The sequence below is a fragment of the Cariama cristata genome, unplaced genomic scaffold (genome assembly GCF_000690535.1).
Source record: "Cariama cristata isolate BGI_N322 unplaced genomic scaffold, ASM69053v1 scaffold15632, whole genome shotgun sequence".
In the NCBI taxonomy this organism is placed as follows: domain Eukaryota; kingdom Metazoa; phylum Chordata; class Aves; order Cariamiformes; family Cariamidae; genus Cariama; species Cariama cristata.
In genome coordinates, this window is record NW_009602267.1 from 18,673 (window position 1) to 19,416 (window position 744).

A 744-nucleotide genomic window follows, 5' to 3' on the forward strand; every position below is an offset into this window, starting at 1 on the left:
TGCAAGGCAGAGGTCACCCTGAAAGTGGCACGGGAGGGGGTTGTTGGCCACCCCTGTGGCCGCCCCAAGGTGGGGAGCACAGACCTGCAGCCTCTCCCAGGTCTCCGTGGGTCTCCATGTGCTCTGGAGGGGGAGAGGAGGGGGGGAGGGAGGGCTGGGTGCCGCTCTGCTCCCCACTGCTGGAGCTGCGAGGCCAAGAGGCACCTTGTGTTTCTTGAAATCTCCTCGACCACGCTCACTGAGGCAGAAACTGGATGACTTCGACGTGCGCCAGCTCTACGACTGCAACTGGATTGTCGTGAACTGCTCCACTCCGGCTAACTTCTTCCACGTCCTCCGGCGCCAGATCCTCCTGCCTTTCCGCAAACCGGTCAGTGCCGGCAGCTCCGCGCCCAGCGCGCTGCCAAGGCAGGGCAGTCCTGCATCCCTGGGGAGCGGACTCGGGGCGGGCTTGTTCTTGCACCTCGGCCGCAAACACAGGCAGTTTGCCTCTGCCTGGGCCAAGGACCTCTTGGAGCTTGGGGCTGGCTTGGTGCATGACACGCTGCTGGCTGGCTCTTGCAGGCTGGGCGGCTGCAGCCCCTTGCTGTGCTCTGCGGGGAGGTCAGAGATGCTGGGGCCAGTGAGCGTCGGTAAATAACCCGGTCCAGCCGCTTGCCTTCAGCTCTGGCCGTGGGGCAGGCAGGTCCTCAGCAGCACCTCAGCCTCTTCCCGCGGGGAAACCCAGACTGGGGCAAGGGGGGG

At 65.5% G+C, this 744-nt stretch overlaps 1 protein-coding gene across 4 annotated transcripts in view; it reads left to right on the forward strand.

Annotated features, from left to right (window-relative positions):
• The window catches only part of LOC104157385 (2-oxoglutarate dehydrogenase, mitochondrial), a 19,115-nt gene that overhangs the window by 17,102 nt on the left and 1,269 nt on the right, over window positions 1–744 (forward strand). For all 4 annotated transcript variants that reach the window (XM_009694697.1, XM_009694698.1, XM_009694695.1 and 1 more), the window contains one exon: window positions 248–370. In XM_009694697.1, the coding sequence (XP_009692999.1) occupies window positions 248–370 (123 nt within the window). The remainder of the gene's footprint in view (window positions 1–247; window positions 371–744) is intronic.